This window comes from Lissotriton vulgaris, chromosome 1_1, assembly GCF_964263255.1.
Source record: "Lissotriton vulgaris chromosome 1_1, aLisVul1.2, whole genome shotgun sequence".
Taxonomy (NCBI): domain Eukaryota; kingdom Metazoa; phylum Chordata; class Amphibia; order Caudata; family Salamandridae; genus Lissotriton; species Lissotriton vulgaris.
Window position 1 is genome coordinate 1,409,548,279 of NC_141685.1, and position 23,116 is coordinate 1,409,571,394.

The 23,116-nt window shown below is 42.6% G+C and overlaps 1 protein-coding gene across 2 annotated transcripts in view; it reads left to right on the top strand.

Moving 5' to 3' along the window:
* Positions 1-22,514, top strand: part of LOC147750608 (B-cell receptor-associated protein 29-like) — a 209,826-nt gene extending 187,312 nt beyond the window's left edge. The window contains exons 7-9 of one of the 2 annotated variants that reach the window (XR_015310139.1): positions 6,715-6,815; positions 17,890-21,340; positions 21,378-22,514. Coding sequence is in view for 1 of the 2 variants with exons in the window: in XM_086967187.1 (XP_086823313.1) it covers positions 6,715-6,815; positions 17,890-17,928 (140 nt within the window). In the remaining variant the exon portion in view is untranslated. Of the gene's footprint in view, positions 1-6,714; positions 6,816-17,889 lie in introns of both variants that reach the window. The other variant, XM_086967187.1, reaches the window with a different exon arrangement.
* Positions 22,515-23,116: the final 602 nt, after the last annotated feature.

Sequence of the window (23,116 nt, forward strand, 5' to 3'; positions counted from 1 at the left end):
AATTTTTCAAATGGCATTTTCTATCGGACCTTTAGACACGGCTACAGCCCGAACGGCTGAACGGAATTACACCAAACTTGGCAAAATGGTAGGGACTGGTATGCAGTAGTGCCTTTTCTATATTTGGTGAAAATCCCTCCAGTAGTTGTTGAGAAAATTGAATTTGATCAAATTATATATCTATATGCGCTCACCGTACGCGTACGTGTGCGTACCCTTACGTGCGAGAGCGAGTTTCTAATTGGCTGGCAGTCGACTGTCAACATTCCAAACTGTCCAAACCAGGAAGTGTTGGCCACCATCTTGTTTTTCTGGAGAACTGAGGCACAAGAGAGCCCAAAACAAGAGTGGAAAACACGAAAAGGGGGCAGGGTAGAGACCCTCTAGCCCTTCTCAGGGGGTCCCAAAAGGACCCCCGAGGGCAAAAAAGAAATAATAAATAAATCGTGGGGTACGCGCATCAGTGATGTCAAATGAGATGTCATCAGTGATGTCAAATGAGATGTCATCAGTGATGTCATTTGAGATGTCATCAGTGATGTCACTGACCATGTCATGAATGATGTAATATGTGACATCATCAGCAGTGGATTGCGGGTGCGCGAAATATAGTTAGTACAACCAACTATATAGGAGCAATGTCAATGGTTTTTTAAATGCTAATTCCTAACTATATAAGTCCTGAAACCTATGGTTTTTTAAGTGAATATATATATATATATATATATATATATATATATATATATATATATATATATATATATATTTAAGGCAGTCCAGCAAAAAGAGAAAAAACGATCAAGGGTTATCAGGAGGAGTCTGGAGGGAAGAAGGAACGGAACAAAGGTCAAACAAAATGGCGGGTCCAGGTCATGGGTATAGACAGAGACCATCTCCAAAAATGGCAGGATGCACAAAAGTCACCAAAGTCAAGAATCCGGATGAGGAACCAAGAGAACAGGATTCCATTGAGTAGAGTCAGAGGGGGGACCCAACCACAAAACCAAAGGCGAACGAAAGGCTGTAAGATGCGTGCACAGGCTCTGGCCGGGGAATGATCAGGAGGGGTGAGCCTGGGGAAGTCCACATGGATGCCAGGGGCAGCAGTCCCAGACCGAAGGAGGCAGAAACACAGTCCAGGAGGATGCACCCCCCCAGGCTCGGATAGCAAAGAAAAGTCCGGGGGCGTCAGGCCGCAGCGCCCAGAATCTCCCCGCAACTGCCACCCGGGTACCTGGCAACAAGACTTGCGAGTCCTGTTCATCCCACGGGAGGCAAAGCAAGAGGGCAATATGTGGGAGAAGCGGCAGAAGTTGAACCCGGAAAGCATCTGGTTGTGAGACCCCATCCCAGATCCTCAACAGCCAGCCGGAGAAACACCACCAGGCACCAGCACCGCCGAGTCTGGACTCCGTCGATGGCCGGCCATCACCGAAGCATCTGCAGGCAGGGGGAGGCAAAGCAGCAGAGAAGACGCAGAGCAACCATGTATAATAACATAAATAAAATAATAAAGGAAATAATAAATTACACTGCAGGGAGTTGGGCCAGCGTCATACTTCTTCCTCACCCTAGGTTCCTCCCTACCCCTTTAGTTGGTGCTGTGTTTTTTTTTTTTTTTTCAAAGTATTTTATTCTTTTTTTATAAACAGATACATTAGCATTTCTGTCACGGGGTTAGCCAAACGTAGTATGTATGCAATGATTACAGGTACGTAAGATATATGTTTAGCTAATCCCCTCTACATTGACTTGCTGGGAAATTAGGCATTTAACATCCCTTCCCATGGGCTAATGTTAGCAGGCCCGCTGAATACAAGTGATTTAGTATTTGCGTTATTTCCCATTTCTGCTTTAAAGCAATCAGAAAAAGAAACCTCTTTTGTAGCGTTGCCTGCCACGCCAAAGTCATTTCCTCCACGAGGTCGTATTTGATTCCAAACATTGCAACACTGCAGTCAGCTGTGTTTGGCACTGATCGTGCGATATCGTGTGCTCCCGATGGTAGATAACCCTGTTGTTAGTTTACACTGGTGGAGCCTGCCATTAGGGTGTCCACAAACAGCACATTGCTACTTCTGGATCCGTTTACCCAGGGCCTCTTCTCAGACCCAGTCAGATGATCTCCCCACCTGACTGCAGCACGCCGGCCTGCTCCAGGCCCCGAACTTTCAAAACAGTAATTCAACTTAATTACACTTTGCACATCAATTTACGTCATTGCTGCCCTGTGCTGATGTAGGGCGCCTCAGAAGTTTTGGATCGAGTTCTAGAAACGGGTTTTCAATTCTAAATAAGTAATGGCAATGAAAACACATTTTACGTCAGCACATGAAAAGATGCATTTACAGATGCTATTTCCAATGATTTTTGTACACAAATGCTGTTGATCACATTAAAGTGTGCCTTATTGGCTATATAGTATGCATGTATGAGATACAGAATTAAATGTGACAAACTAAGTGATGGTTGGTTGTACACTTAATATGTAAAATAAATAATCTTTTATGCATCCCAATGGAATTAATTCTCGAAAGGCGGAAAGATGCACCAAATACCAGTAGTATGAAGTGAGAGTTTTAATTCTCTGGGTGCAGCCAAAGCCCCCTCTATGCATAGTGTTAAGAATTGGTAACAATACATCTTGCAGACAATTGGGCTCTCGAGCCAACCTAAAAAGCGTCCAACAAATGGAGATATCTGTATTAGATGTTTAAGTGCTTACAGCTTATTGTGAATACAGAAAGAACTATCCGTGCTGCGATGCCCGAGCGGGCTCCGTGGCGTTTTCTGCATTAGTAGCATTGCTTGCTGGATGTACAGGCTATTGTGGTACTTTCAATAACATTTGTATGTGTATTAGACTGAGGCTGTGAACAGGGGCGGCTCTAGGCTCATGGTGGCCCTGGGCAGGGAGCGTAGGTAGGGGGCCCCAGAAGAGGGGGTCCGAGCGGGGCGGAGCGCGGAGGCCAGTGAAGAGGGGAGGTGATAAGGGTGTTTGGAAGTGGAACAGAGCCAGAGGCCGCCAAATCCCTGCCAGGGGCCACCACGCAAATATGTATCCATACTCAGAGGATTATTATAGGATATATATTGGCGTGGTGGCCCCTGGGGTTTGGTGGCCCTGTGCAGGTGCACAGCTTGCACATGCCTAAGGCCGCCCCTGCTGTGAACTTCACCTCCCTTGTGATGAGGTTACTTTTCACAGACATTATTAAGCCCCGCGCTCGGGGTAGCTCCTCCTTGAGAGCAGAGGAGCGTTGCCCCACCTGCTGCGAGTGCAGGAGGCACACACAAATAAGTAAAATGGCACGTCAATGACATTTTACTTACAGACCCAGTGTGAGTGCAGGGGGTGGGGTTGAGTCCTACGATTGCAGGATTACAGCTAACCCTGGCTGGTTTGCTACTGCCAGCCCGACATGAGCAGTGTGCACCCAGCAATCTCATGGCTGTGAAACAGCTGAGGGATTGCTGGCACTGGCCCTCAGCCTCAAAATGTATGCTGAGTTAACCTGCTCCCACTGACGAGAGCAGCTCCAGGATTGGATGTTGGTGTTCCCCTCAGCAGGAAGGAAGTCCTTCCTTTTCCTGCTCAAGGACCCTGATATGGGGATAGAAGTGCCGGACCCGGTGGAACAGTAAATATGGCGAGTTTGCTGCTGTCATTGCCCACCATACTTTTCTATTTTAGTAGTCACTGCCCGCTCTGTGTGTCATGATAATGTTAGAAGACGCTACACAAATGTAGATGACAAAACATTACCTTCTCTCACTGAAGTTAACAACACCACATATTTATGGAATCTTGTCCGCATTTACTTGTGTTTATCAAGCAACTAGCCTGTTTTTTAGAAATAATTGCAAACAGCGTGTGTGAGAGTAGTTTTATGACAGACTTTGGAATGTGAGGTTGGCTGGTGCATTTTCAATGCTTGCAGTCACACTTTTTGTGCAGACACTGACATGCAAGTCAAAGACAGACAGCCCAGCCCGGTAGTAGCGGGCTATGTCCTTTACCATCTAGCCCTTGCTTTCAGGGTTTTGCCTGTTTTGCTTTTTTACTGTTGGTGTTTGCTCCTCCCCTCTTCCGGTACTCCCCATTATCAAGTCGGAGAGGGCCCATCCTGCCATCACCTATTCCCCCCTTTCCCTCACTGTCTGGGAGCAATACCCAAAGACCAACAGCCAGCTACATCTCGTCATGTGACTGAGGATTCAGGCTGCAGGCACAAAATGCCTCTAAAATGCATTTTCAGAATTGACTTTAATTCCGACTTTACCATTAAAGAGGGGTTTACATTACAAATCTTTAGACACCAAACTATGTATTCCTACCTGCTCCTAATTGAACGTTATCACTTATTAAATGTTATAGGTTAACCCAATGTTATCCTATAGGAGATGCAGTCCTTGCAGTAGTAAAAACAGAATATAAGAGTTTTTCACTACTAGGACATGTAAAAATTAAAATTACATGCCCAACTTTTTAAATGCACTGCACCCTGCCTTATTGACTATTTAGGGACTACCCTAGGATTGACTTCCATGTATTATGAAGTAAGGTTTAGGGCTGGCAAAAGGTTTCTTTTGCCTGGTCGTCGAAATGGCAGTTTAAACTGGCCACACAGGCTCCAATGGCAGGCCTGAGACGTTTAAAGGGCTACTTCAGCTCCCTGGGTACATGTAGTGTAAATACAGTCCAGGCGGTGTGCTATGGCAATCGCAGATATTACATTTTTGTGTTCAAGCCATGCATACACTTGTTTCATACCACTTAAACCTCTGACTCAGAAGCAAAGTAGAATATTGTAAAATTAAGCAAAGGATCAGTGTTTCAAAAGATCACAAGACTATTAGTTCTTTCAACTTTTTAAGAAGTTGACTGCGAAGAAACTGGCTCCCAAAGCAGGATCTTGTGGGCATTGAATAGAATAATTACTTCATATAGAAAGTCCTCCTAGATAAGCTCTTCCCCTTGACACTTACACACTAACTAACACAGTTTTTAAAACTGAGTGTAAATTATTAGAATGAACACAAAGATGGGCTTTAGTTTCCAGTTCAGTATTCAATATGTAGTCCTATTCCTGTAAATTCCCCAGTTAATGTAGTCTGGTGGCAGGAGGGCGGAATCCTGACACATGATCTCTACAGATTCAATCCTAGACATTACAGTTGGGACAAGCAAGGGACAGCGAGGAATAGATGTTTACCAAAGAATTGATCCACTACTAATTCACGGAATTGGTGCTTAACTCCTTACCTGAGAACGGGCCCTTTTACGGAACCAATGCAGTTCCTAAGATAATTAATTTGCCAGGATAACAAAGAAGCAGCAGAGAAGATTCCGGCATTGGTGGCCTACCTCAAGAATAGGTGGCTGTTTGCAGTTTTGAGCCAAAGAAAATCTCCTACCTCATCGGGCTAAGCGGGATCAGAGGGATATCCCACACAAGTTGCTCTTTTTAGGGAATGTAACTGTACTTGAGCATTGTCCTGAAGGTCTGTAGCCGTGTCAGACTAACTGGGTGCCCATATAAGATACATTTACATACAACACATACAAACGGAACATGTATAGTGTCAAAGATTAGCCTGAAGAGCCGCTATTACCCGTCTCTCCTGGACCTACTGTGGCCCCCCCTGCTATAGTTTATCTCCTGTGCACCGATCTAATCCCATTCTCAAAGGGAAAACTGTTTTTTTTCTTGAGGGGGAAAGACTCTGGGGCCAAAGGGTGGTGGTTACAGTGGCACACCCCCACCAGGTTGGCTGGTGTAGTTTACTGCTAAACAGTGCAAAACCGATATAAGACAGAGACCATTCTTTATGTGCTGAGTTGGTGAAGTCTGTTCAGCTACTTCTACAAACAGCAACAGCCCTGCGTGTTGCCATTTCAAAAGGTTTAAGGCAGACTTATTTGATATAGCCCTAATAACTAATATAATTTTCAAGTATTATTCTTATGATATAAAAGACATGGTCATTGGTTTTGGTATGCTCTCACAATCCTCATACGTAAAGAGGCGGATATTGTGGGGGCTCTGTTTGAGATGTCCAACCCCTGTGATCAGATGTAGCTCACAAAAACATTTAAGAGAAGTTTTTGGACTGAACTTCACCAGTGCAAGAACTGAGGTATTATTGTTGTCCTCTGTTCCTGACCCTTCTCCTGCTTTCCTTCTTTGCAATGACTTGATTGGAGTTGCCAATGCTTCAGAATCTGCATAGCTTTATCCTTAGATGTCCATCACCATAATACTCTTTGTTTGTTCCACCTTGATCTGTTTGTCAATTTGTTTAAGAATCTATTGTAAAGTGTCAACGTTAAAGCAGATTATTAAAAGTGTGACCTTCTTTTCAATATTTTTTGATTGGTTGTGTGCCTTTGTATATGGGTGTCATTTAATTTCCAGTTATGAGGATGATGTTCAATGCTTAAGGTGAGAGCGTCCATTTGACAAGCAAAGGTAATTTTGAACAAAATAGATGCACTTAAGTTCTGGTTTACGTATGCAAACATAATGCACATGTATGAGCCTGAACTTTAGGGTTGATCAAAAAAATGAGTTTCAGAAAACCTCTTTCTATAAAATACAATCTTTTTCTCATTGTGTATAGAATAAACATGTATAGTCTCATTTATAAGTGTTAATCTTTTCAGATTTATAATCGATCCGATTAATAATTCGCCAAATATTTCCTTTGTAGCTCTTCATAATTCAGAAACAGAAACAACTGCGTTAAAGAAGCAGTTTGAGGGGCTTACAAGAGAATATGACCGGCTTATACATGAACACGAACAGTTGCAGGTAAGAATGTTCTGTTTGTTGTACTTGATAAGAATGAACGGTTATATCTCAAATAATGTATTTTTACATTTATTTTTAATATTTAACACTTAAATGGGTAGACCAGACTGCTCTAAGCCAAGATTAAAAGGGCAGACGTTTTTATTGTCCCATATATATATGGTCCTACCCTACGTAGACGCAGCAGGAGACAGTTTTCGTTGTCAGCCAGAACTCATGTAATTGCTAGAAAATGACTTCAGAAAGTAATAAGGTGATGAATGGTGCCATTATCTAAACAATATTGTTGATCTTCCTCTTTACAGGTATTTTATGGGGCAACAGCTGTGTTGGTTTTCTTATGAAGTATTTGCATTGCAGTGCAGGGGCAGTAAAGTGTACATGCACTGCAAGCAAGAGGCATTGTTTCATTTAATATATATTTCCTGCCCACTGCCTTGAAAGAAACAACCTGCTTTCCTTACAAATTGATGCTGATGACCCACTAACAAAAGCATGTTAGACTTCGCCTCTGCCCTCATTATTCCACAGAAAAGTTCCATTGCCAAGTCAAACAGCATGAGGGAGAGGGGACACCTTTGATGTGTGCTGCTGCTCACATCGGACGAGGAAGAGATTCTGTTACCTATGCAGACATTAGCTGAGGGAATGGTGTACAGTAGAGATATCCAACAGGGCATTATGTCATCCATCTAAACACCTCCAACAGGTACTGCCAGCTGAGCATATCGAAGGACTTTTGCAGGTCATTCATTATTAACACTAGGTACTCAAGGTCATGCAGCATTTCCTGAAGCACCATGAACAGGTGGCGGCTGGCATTCATTGCTGTGTTGAGTTTCTAATGAACCCATTGTAATTGGGGTGGACCAGCAATGCCAGTGTAGGAAGTATTCTCTTCCAAAAGAGTTTACTAAGTCTAGCAATGCCAGTGTAGGAAGCATTCTCTTCCCAAAGAGTTTTCTAAGGCTCTTGAAATAGTGGTCCAGAAGAAAATCTTTATATGGGGCTTAGCAAGAGTAACAATTAAGGCCTCTCTAACGTTGTAATGGAGTTTTCCCCTTTCCAGGTTTGCTGTGTGCAACTGTAGTAAGCACAGGTGCAGCATGTCAGTAAAAAATTAATAGGTAGGTGTAGGAAAGTTCCCCTTTTGACATGGTCAACCCCACTCTTTGCTTGGTATTTGATGCAATAATTTTGACTGAAGTGCACTGGCTTCCTGATAACCAGGTACCCAGTGCGATTGCTCTTTCCCTAAAACAAGGCAGCTGCTCACTTTTCCCCAATTGGCAAGACCGTTCACACCTCTGTAAGTCCCTAGTAAATGGTTCCTAGGGCATGGACACTAAAAAGGGTCCCTAAGGGCTGCAGCATGTATTATGCCAATCTAAGAGACCCACCACAAAACTCATGCAGACTGCCATTGCAGGCTGCATGAAATGGTGCTGACAAATGTTGAAGCACAACATGGCACACACCGTGTGGTCCATGCCCACTGGCACTGAATGCAAGTCACCCCTAGTGAAGGCCTTATAGCCCTAAGGTAGGCTACATTATATTACATGAGAGGACATATCTACATGAGTAAATATGCCCATGTGCTGTCTAATTACATTTCTAGTTTGTACAAGTGAACAGGAAAGCCATCTCAAGTGTATGTACTGGGCACTGATCATTACGAGTGTGCTGGCTGACTGGTATTGTCCAGTCTGTCACCACAGACATGTTTTTGACCCCCCTGCTAGTGAGAGCCCAAGCTCTGAGGCCAGAAACGATGCCTGCTCCGGAGGAAGGTGTTCACACCTCCAGCAGGGCGGCTAGTGAATCTGCATACCAGGGACTTCAAAGCTCCTGCCACCTTTACTATGCGATCCTTGCTTCCCCTAGATCTGGGAGATGCAACCCCTGCCCTGAGGCCCATTTGGCACCGGGACAGGCTGGAAATTAGCTATGGTAGGAAGTGTTGTGCACTACCAGGCCAGTCACACCCCTAAGATGGGCTGCCTGATGTGCCCCACAAAAGAGGGGTTTCACCATTTTGATTTTGGTGAAAGTTGGAATTCTGGGACATGATTATGTCCACATGAAGTGGTCATATAGGTGGCGTAGTGACCCCAAGGGTAAGTAGCTACAACGCTTCACTCTCCTTAACACACCGAGAGTGAGTATTTATATGGCTCCCTGACACCAGGAACTTAGATTCGACTGACTGAAGAAAGAAGTGGACAAAGACAAGCCAAAGCACTGCAGACTGTTGGTGGACTTTGGCGCCAAACCCTGCCTGCCTACTTGCTCCATTGTCGATAATTGGAACTCCCTGACTTGTTCTGCTGCTGTGCAGCCTCCAAAAGCCTCGGAGGACCTCCAGCACTCCACCATGCCGTCAGCATCTCCCTTGAAGTGGAGGAGCCACTTGCCTGCAGGTACCTGCCGCAGTGTCCGGTTCACCATTCTGCTTTCACCGGGTCCACTGATGCAACAGCCTCCCAGAAAGAGGCCACCGTTTTCCTAGAGGTCAGATCCGTCTCCCTACCAAGTGAGAAGACTCCAGGACCAGCTGGAGCCACCCTGCACCAATACCCGGGTTACTGGACCCCTTGCAGCAACTAAAGCTTGTTTGAATCTAATCGAGGCTCCAAGAGGCGCAGCGACCGAGCTGCCGGCGAGGGGCCTCTGTATCTCAGAGGCCAGCACAGAGAGCGACCCAGCTGTTCTTATAGGCCCCTTTTGCAAGTCCAACCAAGATCCGTAGGTGCCTTTGACGTACAGGCACTAGCCGACCAAAACCCTTTGCACCCGAGCTCCCTGGCCCGGGTCCATGACAACAGACCGGGCTCCCCTGCTCCCAATACCCCCATGAACAGAGTCCCCCGTTGGGTGCTCCTGTACTTGTCACCAAGTCCCCCTCTACAGTCTGTTTCTAGGTGGCCCCCCTCCTTGCCTATGGTGTAGTGTGCAAGGCTACCAACCCATCAGCACCTCTGCTCCCAGACATTCCAAGGCATGTAAACCTGAACTGCTGGTGGTACTTTGGACCTTGGTTCCGTAGCTCCTTAAGTCCTAAAGGGGACTCCTAAGATTTGTTTGGTAAAAACCGTATGCCGTATGTGTCTTTTTCTCCGTAGGAAAGCATTACAGCGCATTTGAGTCAACATTTTACTTACCTGCTAAAATTGCTATTACGAAAAGTACTTACCCCTTAACAAAGTTCGTGGTGTTAAAATAAAAGGAAAAACACTTGTTATTATTCTAAATTTGCCTCAAGTTTCTTCTCGAGTATGTGCCTCATTTATTGACTCTGTGTATGTTTGTTTAACAAATGCATTAACATTTCCCTCTTATAAGACTAAACTGTTCGCCCACACTACCACAAAAGAAAGCATTTGGGATCATTAATTTAAGCCCTGTAAACCAATAAGGGTTGCCTGTATACTACATAAAAAGCCAGCTTCTTACAGTAGGCCATCGGATCACGTGGTCTTCCCCAGGGCCTTCACTTCCACTGCCTTCATTGGAGGTATCAGTGCCTCCAAATGGTCCTATAGAACTCTTGTCCGTCATTTTATCTAGATAGAAATCCTCTTCCATCTGTGACACTATGTCTGCTCCCTTATACAAGTCTGTAATGTATTCCAGAAAGCTTCATTTATCTCATTCTGGGTGAGTAAAGAATCCCTGTGGCCATTTTATAGTTATGCTATCTGCAAGCCCCTCTATTCTAGTTTGGAAAGAGATGTGAGCAGACATTCTGCTTTGTCGCCCTCAGAGTAAGGTCACTGAAAATAGTTCCTGTTGTTGAGGCACCAAAGTTTTTGAAGAAGTGTGACAAATTTCACCCACTTGGACTGCAGGTGCAGTTGTCATGTCGGATCCCTGATTGCTTCCTGTTCAACAGCTTTGAGTGATTCTAACAGTGTGTCTAGATTAGATTCTAGAGTTTTCTAACCACACCACTGTTCTATTCCAGTGACTCATAGCAATCCCTTTGTATGTCTCCTCTCCAGTAGGGTGTTGGAGGTGGTGCCTTTAGTTTCACTTAAATAACTTTGTATGGCTTCTCTCGGGGTTTCTGTTGCAGCGATTGTTGCACGTGGATCTACCTTCAGAGTCGTTTGCTTTGTACTCGTTCTGTGAGGTCTATCATTGTGACCTTGCCTAAGTATGTGTTCAGCTGCAATTGGGACAGTTAGTCTTTAATGTGATTGCTTCTGTTGGTCAATTTAATGTGGTCATCCCTAGCAGGCCCATGGCAATGACTGTGCGTCTTTTTTTGTTTTCAAAGCCTCACTTGTGATTATGATAGCCTCTAAGGTCTTGTCCATCTTGTCTGTCTGTGAATGTTTTTTGTTTTTGTCTCCCCTCTTCTGAGCAGCATGCAGTTCGCTGGACTGTTCCCACAGGAGGAGGAGAACATTTCAACTGCCCTGAGGGTTTTTGAACATTCTTTTTTTTTTTGCCCATATTGTAAATCAATAAATTTGGGAGTGATAAATACTCCACGCGGGCAAGTGTCTGCTGTTAGGGCCAGCTGGTGTACTTCAGTCTTGGCGATGTCCAAACGATGGGGAAGCTCTCTGAGAGGCTGCACTAGCTCGATCATCCATCCTCTCTGCCTTAGATGGGATCCAACAGGTCTATTCACACCAGTATGTTATTATTCCGTCTGCACTACAGTGCTTAATTTGATTCATTTACCAGAGTGGTTAGGCCCCAAGTGGAATACTCGCAATTCCCTATTAGGGTCTGCCTCTGCTTACTCTGCAGTGTCTCCCGTGCCCTCCCCCAGTAGATTGCTGGGCATTGGGGCTTCCTCATGACTCTGAACTTTCTGTATGTCTCCTAGCTCAGTAGTCGTTCACCTGCACCTCTCTGCAACCATGGCAGATGCCATTTTGGACCTAGTGTTAGGCCAGCACACTTGGCTCCTGTGTCGCTGTTGCAGCACGGCTGTCATTTGTAACCCCCTGCAGTACAGCATTCCCAGGGGAGTGTCAAAGCACTTCTCCACCAGTTTGTGCCCCTATTTTGTTTATAGGGGCTTACGGATGTTTGTCACTTAGGGCACCTGGTAGGGTGCTCCGGAAACCACATCTTAATCCATGAGCTTCTGGCTTTGCCTCTCCAAGGCATCATGTGCGAGTTGATTACAAAATCTATGCTGGGATAGGTTTTAGGCCCTAGGAAAGAGGAGCCCGCCCTCAAACAAGAGCCATGAAGAAACCAAAGTTGTACTGCTTTTGATGATCCTCATTTCTCAACACTGATAGTTCTCTTTTACACAGACTTCCCCTTAGCTGTTGATGGAGGAGAAAAGGGAGAGCATTGCTCCCTTTGCAAGGCACATTCTGTTCGAGACATATGAGCTGAAGATCATATGCTTTAGCATAGATCGCCATCTAGTGTTGGGTCCGGATGTTTGCACTTTGCTTTTCTTCGAAGAAGTCTTTGCAGTCACAAGGTAGGTGACTCCTCCTTCCGGTGATAGTGTGCTTGTGCTTCGACTCCATCCCCAGATTGTTTTTTTCCGCTATCAGGTTCAGATGTGTATAGCTGCACTCCGGGTCGGTATCGTTCTCGAACACCTACGACGCGCAATCTTCTACCCTCAACAGTATTGTCTTTGATCGCAGTTTCCCATTCGACGGGTATGGTTCAACTGAAAAAATCTTCGAGGCGGGCCGTCGGGCCTACCCGTTGCGACCACACCAGCAGTCGATGGAACGGACTCTATTCTAACTTCATTTGTGCTAAATTTCCTTGCACCGATTTGCACGAGGTTTGCAACCTCTGCTTATCCCCGGAACACAACAAAAAGGACTGAAAAGCATGTCGATTTTTTCGATCGAAAAAGACCATTCGTGATCGTCTGGCTCGACGCCATGAGATGCACCGCGGTAGCGACTCCATAACGGACATCTTCGGATAAAATTCAGATCGTCCAGCTTCCGAACCCGAGGATGAAGAACTGGTCTCCATGTCCGAAACCGACTCCGACATGGAAGAAGAGAACTTCACTACGTGTCAACGTACCGTGAGTACAGATCCCCATGTGCCCACTCAATCAAAAACTAAGGCTCTGGTCTCACCTTCGACCTCGGGCTCAGGTCGGCACCGAAAAAAGTTTCAGATGCCCTGCCCTCCATCCCGGCTATGAAACACAAGCCTTCTTGGTCGGGCTCGAGCCAGCCCTTTCCGGTGCCGAACAAACAACCTCGGCACCGAAACATAAGAAGAAGCACTTGCCAGTCGCCACACCGCCGGCACTGAAGACACCTTCCACACCGAAGGCCTCGGAGCCGAAATCCTCCAAGTCTAAAGATTAGAACCCGAAATCTTCCAAACCTAAAGCTTTGGAGCTAAAATCCTCGAAACCAAAAGCTTCAGAACCAAAATCATCGACACCAGAAGGCTCAGAGCCGAGATCCTCCGCACCGACAAGTTCAGAGTCAAAACCTACAACTCCAAAAGCTTCTGAACCCAAACCGCCTAAAAAGCACTTAGACTCAAAAAATTCCACACCCAAAGACCCTCAGCCCAAATCTTCGCCGCCGAAGTCCACTCCTAAAGACATAGATACTCCAAGACTGAAGACCCACCTTTGAATCCAAAGTAAAAGAGACTAAGTATTGATCCTAAAACTGGACACCTCCTGGCCACTCTTTCTAAAAAACAGAAGCTTGAACTTTCAGAAGAGCCACAAATACCTCAGAAGAAAAAGGACATGGGTACTAACCCTTCTCCCCCTTACATACCTCCCTCTCCTCCCCCAACCCCAATTTACTCATTACACTATCAAATTCTCCCCCTCCCCCACTATCACCTGACCCACAAGATGAAGATGATGGGGATGAAGAGCAGGGTAGACTACTAGATCAGAACATACCACAAGACACTGATTCCTGGGAGAATTATGATAAGTAACTGGATCATGACAATGACCACGACCTCTATCCCTCCAGTCCCTCCCCACCTGATGACAACATTGGCTATGTTAAAATTATAAACAGGGCTGCCCAGTATCACGGGGTGGAGCTTCATACATACCCTCTAGAAGATTTCCATGTTGAGACACTACGCACTCACAAAGGTCAACTTATTCTCTACCAATGCTCAAAGGCATGTTAAAACACACTGAGGTATTCAAAGACCCGGTTAGATCCGGAATACTCACACCTAGAGTAGATTAATACAAGCCCACTCTTACAGACCCTGTATTTATTAAAGGTCTGTTGCCCATAGAATCTCTTGTGATATCTATCGCTCGCAAGAGAGCTACCTCTCAAACTACAGGCAGCGCCCCTCCTCCTGATAAGGAGTCTAAACTCATTGATGCCTCAGGCAAAAGAGTGGCTTCGCAAGCGGCTAACCATTGGCGTATTGCCAATGCTCAGGCTCTTTTAGCATGCTACAACAGGGCTCACTACGATGAGTTGGAAGAACTCTTGCAACATTTGCCGGATCAGTATAACGCCAAAGCGAATGACCTCATTCAGGAGGGTAAGCTTATTACTAATACTTCCATCAAATGCACACTAGAAGTGGCAGACACAGCATCTCGTGCCATCAACAATAGCATACTATTGTGCAGACATGCTTGGCTTAGAATCTCTGGATTCAAGCCAGAGGTACAGTCCACCATACTTAATCAATCTTTTGATAAGGAACATCTTTTCAGGCCAGCTGTCACTACTTCCCTAGAATAAATGAAAAAAGACACGGAACCTGCAAAATCCATGGGGCCCTACAATTACCCTCTAATAGGGGTTCCTTTTGCCGCTCCTTTTACGGGGGTGGCTCAAAAACGGTGTCCAGTATATGCAATGTAGGATAAAAAGGTGATTTTTCTTTAAGGCAGCAGTTTTGACTGTGGTGTAAAGCATGCTAAGAGGTATTTGCCATGATTCTTCAAGTGCCAGCAGTGGCAAGCCTCCATACCAGACAGTCCACAGCTCTTTCATCTTCTCCTCCTCTAACTCCCAATACCAGACATAGGCTTCCTTCTTGATTGTTAATCCATCCCAGATAATCTCTTCAAAGTCCCAATTATCTTCATCCATCCATTTTTGAGAGGACCACCATGTATGCAACTGGATGTACTTGAACCTAAATAGAGCTCCTGATGTTAAATCTAGCATTATTTCCCAGATACCAAGGTCTCCAACATTTCTGTAATTATAGCTACTTATGTTTGATGAGACTCACTGAGAGCTACTATTACCAGTGTTGTAATAGTGGCCACATCAATCAAGTTTGCATTAGTGGCCACTATATGTATTATTACTACCAGCGATCATCTGAGAGCATCAGACGTGGTTGCCAACAGTAAAATTTATTTGCCAATTTGGAATGCCTCTACATGGGTAATACATAAGTCACAGCAGCAATGCATCTGATACCAAGGTATGGTAAAAAGTCTCCCCAGTGCCGCATGATTTATCACTCAAATATCAGATCATATATATTATGGCAATTCAGCCATTTTTCTCCAAATATCAGCTTATGAGTTCTAAAATTAAAAAAGATTGTCTCAAATATATACTCTCAGTTTTGGTATACTAGTATCAATTCAACCAATCAAAAGCTTCTAATTTAGGAGGCTTGGCTGGACAGAGGAAAGCTACTTACAGGTAGCTGGAGAGCTAACAGTACCTCACAAGCTGCTCTTTGGAGAAGGCTGGCCATCTCTCAAATGTCCCCAGCAGGTAATCCCTTTCGTCTTTAATGCAGGCTGTGTTTGTCATCTAGAAAGACTGGTATCCTCGGTGAGTCACAAATTGGCACTAGCTGGATGTCATAATGTATCCCTAACAATTTCTTAAAATGGAACCATACATTTAAAGAGGCTTTTAAAACTTTACACCCCATACATATATAGAAATTTGACGTACTATTTCTTCCGCCATAATGTCCTTATCTAATTCTGCTTTTTGGGTGGGTGTAAGTCTAGGCAGTTCCCTGTTAGGCAACCAAGTCTTTAATCTTATTTACATCTTGAGATTTTTCTTCCATGTATAGTCTACTAAAGCTTTTGAGCATCTCCTTTTCTATATCCACGGGGCACTGATGTCTCTCCCAAGTCATGCTTTTTTAAGGTACTTATAAATATCTTGCTCTCTTCAAATCTAGATTTCCATGCTAGCAGTTCTCCACATTTCTCCCCTTATCCCTTTATAGAAAGTGTCACAGTTTGCTGGCTCTCCATCGGTCTTGCACTTTCTTTCCAAGCTTATTTTGAACTCACTCTTCAACTTTTGGAATTCCAATTGCAGTTCTGCATGTTTACTTGGTACAGCAGTTGTTGTATTTTCTGTTCTTTTGCTGATATTTGTTCCTCTAACCTCTTATTCTTCTCTCAGGCCCCAGCACCATGATTGTATACTATTTTACTGATAATTCCTCTAATGCTTTGCATGCTTCCCACACAATTATACAAGACACTACCCAAGTTATAAATAGAAAAACACATGGGTCTTCTCTATTAACTCCTGGGTGATATTTGTATCCTGCAGTAATGCTTGATTCAATTTCCATCTATGTTGTGCATTAACTTCCTGAACCGAGAGTAACTCCACTATGATCAGAAAGATGTGTGGGGTCAAGTGTCACGTATTTCTGGCTCTTTTTTTTTTATCAGGGAACAATCGAGTAGAATGTAGTCTAGTCTGGAATGATATCTGTACTGCTTACTATAGAACATGTATCCTTTGTCACACTCACCTTTTTCTCTGCTGGCTATCACACACACCTATATCTTTGATTTTATATATAATAGCTTGCAACACACTTTGGTTGGAGACATACTTATTTTTGGAAGGTCTGTCTAGCTCTTTTTCAAAGACTACATTGAAGTCCCCTCCAACAGTTCAGAAATGGTTTGTACATATACTGCTTCAGATTACCAAAATCCCCTCTCTGTGGACAACTGTTTTAAAAAATGTAATAATAGTAGATAAATAAGGAAGATAGACAAAATATATACAAAATGTAAAACTGAATATTTTCAAATGTTCTGTAAATGTGAAAATTTGCAATTGGTGAATAAAAAGTAAATTGGTATCCTTACTTGATTTGTGGGAGCAAACAGAATTTAGGGGGGGGGGCGTTTGGTGATCTCAATTGATCACTGGTATATAATAACAAAAAGAGTTCATGCATACTGAGCAAAATTGAAGTGATATGCTAGAGTCTAGCGTATCGCTTCACATTGTAGCAATAAAACCAAAATCTGAAAAGCTTCACGTTCCCATTAAACATTTTGATTTTTTTTTCTCTGTTTGACTTAAATGGCATATTTGAAAATGTCTATATGTTGTACACTTGAGACTATATTGTGTTCGTTGTTTTGAGTTCCAAATCATTGAAATTGCTTAGGCTGGGATCCTTAGCTTCCAGTGGTGATGCATTGGGGCCTGCAGCAGACAAACGGTTAGGAACAACTGCACTGTGCTATGAACACACAACTGCAGCTGTGAACATCAAAACAAGACCATGGGAATTTCCCCAGCATCTTACACACATTCCTGATTCACACCTGCTTCTAGAGCCCCTATACTGGGACACAGTGCCATGAATAAAATGGTGCATGCATTGTGCGAAAGGGGGTGCCAGCTTCCTACGTGCATTCTATACAAAAAGGAATAGCATAACATATCCAACTTTCTACGGTCTCTGCACTTCTACACTTAGTTTGTAATAGTCTCTCAAACATGGCCAAGGATTCCAGAAGTTGGTAACTTGAAGAAGCCTAATGACTTAGAGTTATTAGAACTGCAAAGGTAAAAACTGTTTTTATATAAAATGCAATACCACCAAACTAACAAGGAAATTAATAGTCCCTTGCCAGGTCGCGGTTGTGGTGGTGGAAATAAACCTGTCCTCAGTTTTTTGTTCATTTTTTAATGCTTTTAATAGAAAAACACTACAGAACTATTTGTGTCTCCTATGGAAGTATGTTCTTTCTAAAAATGTAACTTGTATCTTTATTACTGGCTTTTGGGCAGTTATGAAAGCACTGTAATATTTGGCCTTGGTCTGAAGCTACTCTAATTGTTTTCTCTTTTCATATTCTTTGCAGAGAGTCGTTGAGGGCGAACACAACAAGAAGGCAGAGTAAATGCGGGCTCTGGATGAAGTTGTTGTGGATGGGCAGAACTTGAGAATTTTCTGCTTACGGAAAGAGATTACATTTTAGTCATGAGAACCTTGCTTCAGAGGATTATCCTAAAGTAAACTAGAGGGAGCCAACGGCATTTGCTTCTACACTGAGAGAATGAGATATAAGAGATGCTCCATCCCGTCCGGAAAAACCCATAAAGCTAAGTCGCTTAGGTTTCCGAGCACCATCTCTATAAAAGCTCAGTAGATATTCGACACTTGTCACCTGGTAAAATGCTGGCTTTCTTACAAAATGATTGTTATTTTATCGCCTTAACCAGGCACCAACTGCTTGGTGTTCTGGGGTCAGGAGCTGTTGCCTTTAAAACAGAGGGCATCCTGATTCTGTGTAGGGTCATTTATTCTTCTAAAAGCGCCTACAATATTTGGACATATGCTAGCGGGCTCTAACGCAATCTGTGCCAACTTCTCTTAAAAATCTTTAGTATTTTATTTAGACATTTAGAACTGTACTTAAAGTCATATCACAGTGAAACTGTATTCTGCACATCACAGTTATGCGTGCATGTGCTTTTTGTACTGTACAGCACAAAATCATGTTGATTTAGAAAACGCTCAACTTTTGGCTACAAGACAAGAATGTTATTGTTGGCTCTAAGTACTGTGTGTTTATACATATAGAACATTAGAATGTGCTTATGAAACTGATAAATGTACTACATTGTACTCTGCAGGAGGCAATCTTCATACATCTGCTATAGTGTGACACTTTCCAGCCTAACTAAAGTGGGCATAGAGCCTTCATACTCAAACTGAACAAACACAGTCGTGCTTTCTCAGCATGTAGTGCTGCTGCTTTTGCCTTGGTCCCACCTGGAAAGCATTTTGTTTACAGTTATGTCTTGAAACCTCTTGTTACTAGAAATACAAAACAGCACTGCTCACCAAGGCCAGCTTTTTGCTTTTCAACACATCTACCTTGCATGCTTAGGATAAGGGCCGAATGTTTTCCCTCGAATTGTGAAAAATATACCACTCAAAGGTTTTGCCCAAACTCAATAGACTTAATTTTTGAGTGAAATCGTAAAAATATATCCTGCTTAATCAGAAGCAGTTTATCACCTATCTTAAAATGCTGTAGCCTGACTCCTGTCTGACACCTATGCTTCACAGAAAACACAATGTCAGTGATAACTTCCGTTTCACAATCTCAGTGAGAACTTCAATTTATTAGTGAAAACAGGTAAATTGTAGATGAGCACCATTCTACCGCTGGCAACCTTTCCTGAGCAGAGCGGATGGCATTTGCTGGGTTCACTGGTCGACTTCTAGTTTTGAAACTGAGCTCTTGGGATAGGAGTGTCATCGCAGTCTAGATAGAATTTTTAAGAATTTGTCCAACCGACAAATCTGTATACTTCTAATTAGCTCCTCTTAATACCCGAGTTCCTGGAATTTCAAACAAACATTACTCTTCTGGCCAGTGAAAAACTATGCCTTTTTATTTTATATGTTGTTTTGTGGCCTAACCTGAATTAAATCAGAATTGCATAAATTATAGTTCAAGTGCATCCTCCAAGGTTACTTTTTATAACCAAAGAATCTTAGCTGAAACTTGCACATTTTAAGAATAATTTTTTTGTGTGCCTTTGCTTGATGTAATGAGCATTTCAGATAGATTTTGGTTTGTCTCATGGACTTTGTCATTATGCGTTTCCGTTGCATCAGAGACCTCTTTACATAAAGCTTTAATTTTTGGATTTTACTTGACAATATTTCCCAGATAATGTTGTGTATTTTAAATCACCTGCTTAAAGTAGACATTTTCATAAATGTAAAAAATTCTGCCAGTGTATCTATTTTATTTTTAGCATAATAGTTCACTATATAGTTTCAGTTTATCTGACAACATAATTCACTAAGTATTGTGTGCAACTGCATTCAACTTGCTTGCAGTAACTGCACACCTCGCAAAGGTGAAATCAAACACTTTCACAGAATCCTGAATGATGGAAATTAACCTTTGTAAGGTGTACTTAATAATGTGTCCACATTGGCAAGCTTTGGGCGTAGGAGCTGGGATTCTGGATGTTTTTGACTGGGACAGCCCGCAAAGACAAGTGAACAACTACAAACTCGTACATTTCTGGATATTCATAAGTCTGTGGAGTTACTGCCCTGTAAATTAACGTAAACGTATTACTGTGAAAAGCAGCATATGTGTTTTCCCTGGCAGGAAAGGGACGGAAAACTCCCTGTTTAATGTGAGGTGTAGTAGGCGAATTCGATTCTCCACAGGGACAAATATTGTGCACCAGAATAGAAAAAGTAAGCTTGAAAGCACATTTTGCTTGCACGTGGCATAAATACTTAAACAGTATGCATTGAAGTGCTTGAGGAAATCAGTAACTCTTTGTCTATCCAAGAATAGTTCAATTCCTACTCAAAGTGTAGGTATAACCACATAGCAGAAAACAACAAACTTTTCCAACTGGCACTTGGTGAATCAGACCTATCATTATGAGCAGTTAACACTCAGTGCCTCATGACAAGATTATAATGAGAAATAATGCAGATTTTTTTTTTTTAAAGAAATTATTATTTCAGTGACAACTAGCAATAGATTTGCTAGCTGTCAGTTGGTGATATCTATAGAACTTGGGCAATGTATCTGGTGCAGTAAGAGGCTCAAATTTGATGATGGTATTTTACTTTCGAAATGAAAATGATGCATTTATTTCATCTTTGTCTGATTCTGTCTACTTTTGACTTCTTTGGAAAAGTTGTGTCCGAGATATTCAAAATGGAGCCAATATAAATGATATTATATTGATGCAATTATTAATAATACCTGATACTCATTTCAGTTAGCATTTCAAATCATTCTTTTCATGGTCTAATGTAAATTATGGCTTCATAGCTAGGTCTAAGAATGGTGAGTTGCCATGTGTAATATTGTGAAATCATTGACTACATCCAAAACTAGCAAGTTAAGGAGTATCTAATGTGGAAGAACGCTTACAATCAGAAGCCAGATGTGTTCTTTTTGCTGTGTTAATCAGTTCTTTGGAGACTAGGGGCATCATTATGATGCTAGGTGGTTGGACTGCCAACCGCTATTGCCACAAGCACGTGGGCGATCCGACCGCCGTATTACGATGCGACCGCAGGGCTGACAGTACATGTGCCCCTCGGGCCACTTTTCAGTGGCCCATGACGGACGGAATACTCCTTTCTGACATCCTTTTCATGGGGGTGTTTCCACCATGAAAAGGATGTCGGAAAGGGATATTATTATCCCAGCGACTGTACCTGCCTTTGCACCGTCCCCATGCTGGAACGATTCTCTGAACGCTGCCCCATCAGGATCTCTGATCCTGGTGGAGGCAGTAGTCTTTCCTCTGTCAGCTGTGGGTCTGACCGCCAGCATCGTAATATGGCGGTCAGACCAAAGGGATATCGGCTGGTGGACTGCCACCAACGGCCTGTCGGTGACCCGACTGCCTGACATCAAAATCAAGCCCAATGTTGTACGTTTGTTTGAGATGCTAAACCCAAGCGCTGCTGACTCCATTTACTGGGTCATTGGAAATGGTGCATGACGGGTCAATTCCAAACTGAAAGTGGCATTCTGATTTAGGAACAGGTACAACCTGCATCATGTTTTTTTCTTCACAAAAAAGTTTAATTTTGTGCTTTTAAGTCTACTTAATTGAAGCAAATCGCAGCTTGAACATCTGCTACCATAACTGCTGAATTCCTTAAAAATCCTTTATTAGTCTGTTATTGTGCATTAATTTGTGATACAGTAAAACATAATTGTTAGGCAATCTAATATCCAAGTTCCCAATACTTTGGTTGACCTTTTTTATTGTGAAACGTTAATTTACACAAGTGTTTCAGTGTTGGTAACTTTTGTTGCTTCACTGTATAGGGAAACTACTTTACCAGTGCTGGTACATGCTTGAATGATATGGGTAATGTTTTCCAGAGCACACATGTGCTAGCTACCCTTAATAAAGTGTGAGCATTTGTAACATTGAGATGTGGTCCATAGTCCTAAAGAGCAAATGCCTTTCTTCACAGGAAATGTGCATATGATAATATGGTTTTCGATTGATTTGAGTAAATAATATGCTTGTGGTCCCGGGCAGTTTTTTTTATTAACCTATTATTATCTTGCATGCCTGCCTTTCTCATTAGGCAACACATCTTTCCAGGTCTTAGCTATGTTGATGTGCTCACCTTTTTTACTGCGCAACTGTCCTCTCTGCAGTTTTACATAATGTTTGATGAGAGTGCAATGCTGATGGTAGTTAAAAAGAGGAATATTGTTTAGTTATCAGATTCCTCATGTTGTCCCAACGATGCAAGTAAAATCTACATTCTGAAAGTAATTGTGAAAACTGAGCCTCACATCTTGAATGAATGAAGAATAAAATGGAAGTATCACCATTAGAGATTTATTGTTAAGCATATATGCAAAGCATTTAAGAATTACTCTTATTTTTTTATGTACACATTTTGTCACTTTTTGCTGGAAGTAAGAGAATTTATGTGTTAAAAATAAAGTTGTGTGTGTTACTATGGTTTCATCTGTTTTTATTCCCAAACGATTTATTACAAAATAAAAGAAAAACAAATATTCATTTTTATGGTGTGTAACTTCCCCACACAGCTAAATTTAACAATAGCCAATTATAATGTTGCATATGTTTTCAAAGACTTCCTCAATACTGTATTTTAATTTCTCTTTCAATTTGTAACATCTACCTCAAACTCTTTATCCCTTTCTTTGAACATTGAAATCCTCAAGCTGTTGGATGTGAAGTTATCAGAAGTAGTTAATAACGCTGACCACTCCTAATTCCCTCAGTCTCACTTGCCCCAGAAAAAATAGATTGATATTGAATAAAGTGGAGGAATGAAAATGGGAATTTGAGAAGACCGTCAACTGCCACACACTGGGGACATTTATCTCCATTAGACTCCATTGAAAAGAGGTGGTAATCGCCAAGAAATTAGAGAATCACAGCTCAGTATCAATAACAATTTTCCTGCCACACGTGCTTAAAAGTTACAATATGTAGCATTATTGGTATTTGGCGTACAAAAATAATCCTTTCACTTAGATTGGTCCATTTCTGAGGAGAGACGGAGTCTGAATACTTCAGAGTTCGCTACTA